The sequence below is a fragment of the Saprolegnia parasitica genome, assembly GCF_000151545.1.
Source record: "Saprolegnia parasitica CBS 223.65 unplaced genomic scaffold supercont2.83, whole genome shotgun sequence".
NCBI classification, from domain to species: domain Eukaryota; phylum Oomycota; class Saprolegniomycetes; order Saprolegniales; family Saprolegniaceae; genus Saprolegnia; species Saprolegnia parasitica.
In genome coordinates this window covers 31,954-34,929 of record NW_012156477.1, presented here as the reverse complement: position 1 = coordinate 34,929, position 2,976 = coordinate 31,954, and the positions used below count along the sequence as shown (strand labels likewise).

At 57.4% G+C, this 2,976-nt stretch overlaps 1 protein-coding gene across 1 annotated transcript; it reads left to right on the top strand.

Annotated features, from left to right (window-relative positions):
• Positions 1–12: 12 nt before the first annotated feature.
• On the top strand, positions 13–815 carry SPRG_12095 (hypothetical protein; the record flags this gene model as incomplete). Its single annotated transcript, XM_012351603.1, has 3 exons — positions 13–125; positions 167–464; positions 558–815. 3 exons carry the CDS (start codon positions 13–15, stop codon positions 813–815), a joined length of 669 nt encoding a protein of 222 aa, XP_012206993.1.
• Positions 816–2,976: the final 2,161 nt, after the last annotated feature.

Below are 2,976 nucleotides of genomic sequence, written 5' to 3'. Positions count from 1 at the left end.
GAGCGCATGAGCATGGACCTGGACCCTTGTCCCGACACGAGCACGTCGACGCCCGCGCGCGACGACACCCAGACGCGCGCGTGGAACCAGCTGCGCCCAGCGTCGACCACAACGCGAGCCCAGAGGTACCGCGGCCTGCGCAGCATTGGCGCAGCCGCTGCTAAAGCTGCCTGCTCGAGACGCTGTACATGACGCCCGCGCTCCGCACGCGGCTGTACCAGTCGACATCCGCATTCAACGACAGCAGCCCCTGCAGGAACTCCAGCTCCTCTTTGCACGGCTCCAGCTTCGAGTCGCATGCAAGACCATCGACACGCCCGCTCTGGCGCAGAGCTTTGGCTGGACGACAAATGACGTTCTGCAGCAGCACGACGCGCACGAGCCCTACCACGTCCTCTTGGATGTACTCGACGCTTCTCTCCAAGGCACACCCGACTTGCACTTTATCGATGACCTCTACCAAGGTCGAAACCTTTACCTCTCTTTTGCACGACGCTCATGCACGATGACCAGGTACGCTCGAAGACTGTGTGCAATGCGCTACATGCGGCTACAAGCGCAGCCTCCTCGACACCTTTCTCGGCCTTTCACTCGGAGTCGCATCGACGCCGACAAGCGTCGAAGAGGCCATCACGAGCTTCCTCGCACCCGAGCGCATTGTCGGCAACCATCAATGGCTCTGCGACGTCTGCGGCACCACCCGAGACGCCTTCAAGCGCCTGTCGCTCGTGCAACTCCCGCCTCTTCTTACGCTTCAGCTCAAGCGCTTTGCGTGGGACCACGGCAATCAAAGTGTCCCAAGTACCTCGACATGAACGCGCCTTATCCCACGACGTCCAACAGTCGCGAGACGTCGCCTTCTACTAAGAGCACACAAGAAGCAGCAACACAAGATAGAGTCTCAAACGTCGCAACGCTTGCTGACGTGACGACGCAGACCGTCCGCTACTTTCGATCGACGGATGGGACGCCCGAGCTCTTTACTGAGCCGCCCGAGCATGCGTATTCTCAACCAGCGCCAGACGTCAGCCGTGGACGTGACCGAGATGGCACGTCTCTCGCGACCAAGGCCCTCGCTGGAACCATGTCTTGTCGCTGGTGTCGTTTGGCGAAAGACTCGAGGTGTCGGATGTCCGCGAGCTAACCAAGGTGCTCTCGACAAACGAGCAGCTCGATCTCCAACGTCGCATTGACGCAGCAATCAACAGCAAGACGAGAGCATGGCGGACGTCGCGTGGTCGACCAACACCGTCGACATCTCCTCGATCGAGTGGCGCATTCCTACAATTGAGACCCCGGCACTCGTCCTTCGTTGCTCGACGTTGACGTCAAAAATGAAGCGAATGCAACAGAAAGCTATAAGAATCGCTTTTCTGTGTTGGCGACAATAGCATGCACACCGTTCCGCGGCTATGCCGAGTACTGGCACCTCTCGCCTACCCCACGCGCCATGACGCAACGAGCTTGGTCATATCGGTTGAGCGCATACTCAAGCTCAGACAACGAGCTCTGACAAAGTTGAATCGGCCAAGAATTTTGATGCATTAACATTAACAACATTAAGCTTGGTACCCTTGTCTCTAACAGTATTGAAGCCGAATGAGACAGACCGCATGTTTCAAATAGTGTACATATCCCGCCACCAACGCCACAATCGTTGACACGCAGACGCACCAGTGCCACGCAGCAGCGGTGTCGCCCTCTCCACACACTCCATCGATGATATGCATGTCGTTTCCGCCGCTGAACGCGGTGCAATCATGCGGATATCCATGTTTGATTTTAGAGGCAGCGAGCAATATGTCCAAATACTCTACATGATATCGCGAAGCTAGAGAGCTCCAAGGACCCCAATTCTGGCTGCCACAGTTGGAAATTAATCTCGACCCGGTCTGCGACACGTTTGTTGGGAGCCGTCGTTGCTCGCACCAAACTCGTACTAAGGTACTATCAAACGTTTTCACGAAATTCGACATGCAATTTTGGGTAAAAATGCGTCGACATTGCGGAGGCCGAGGACGCCATATCTTTTATTCGTGCTAGAGAGCGTGTTGCATGTGGCCGAGGGGGTAGAGTGCGCGGGATGTGGCCCTGTTTGCGCCCATACAGTATTTCGGTGCTGACGTCAAAACTGTTGAACAGGAGATCGTCCATTGCTCATGTTATAGAGCTCCAACGGCAACGCTACATAGCGTTTCATACTCTCCAAAAAGTCATCTAGCATTGTGGCGAGTATGAGCGATTTCATTTCTAAACATTGTTTGGTCGATCTCTCGAGGCGGCGACGATCCACCAACCCAAAATGTGGCCTTTTATGCGATCTATGGCGAAGGCCACGAATAACATTAAACAAAGTGCCACGTGGCAAGCTGCTTTGCCGACGACACACAATTGATCGCACGGGACGAACCCGCGCTCCACACGCAGCTCGCCCTGGTCGAACGGTTTTGTGCAGTGTCCGGCTTCCGCCTGAACCGTCACAAAACTGAGCTCCTCACGTACGGACCGGTTTCGGACGCGCTCTCGCCGCTTGTGGTCCAGCCCGCGCAACCAACCAAGGCTCTCGGGATCTTGGTCGCGCCTCATCTTGGCCCACACGCTCGCTTCGACTACGCCCTCGACAAGTTTGCGGATCGGCTTCGGCTCTGGTCGTACAAGTCGAACACGCTCGTGGGCAAGGTGGTCATTCTCCGCACCCTCTGCCTGCCGCTTCTCTGGTACCAGCTGGCATGGGTGACGCCCTCGGCCACGGCCGCTGCGTGCATCGACCGCATGATGCTTCAATTCCTGCGCAACGAGCCGATCGCGCGCCGGAGTGAGCACAGAGTACGTCACTTCCGCGCGGACCTCGCCTTCTCGCCTCGTCGTCTTGGTGGCCTGGGTCTCGTACGCGCACTGCCCTTGTGGACCGCGCGACACCGGGCCGGGATGCTGCGCGCCGCGCAAGCAGTGCAACAGCTCCCTGAAGATCGCCCG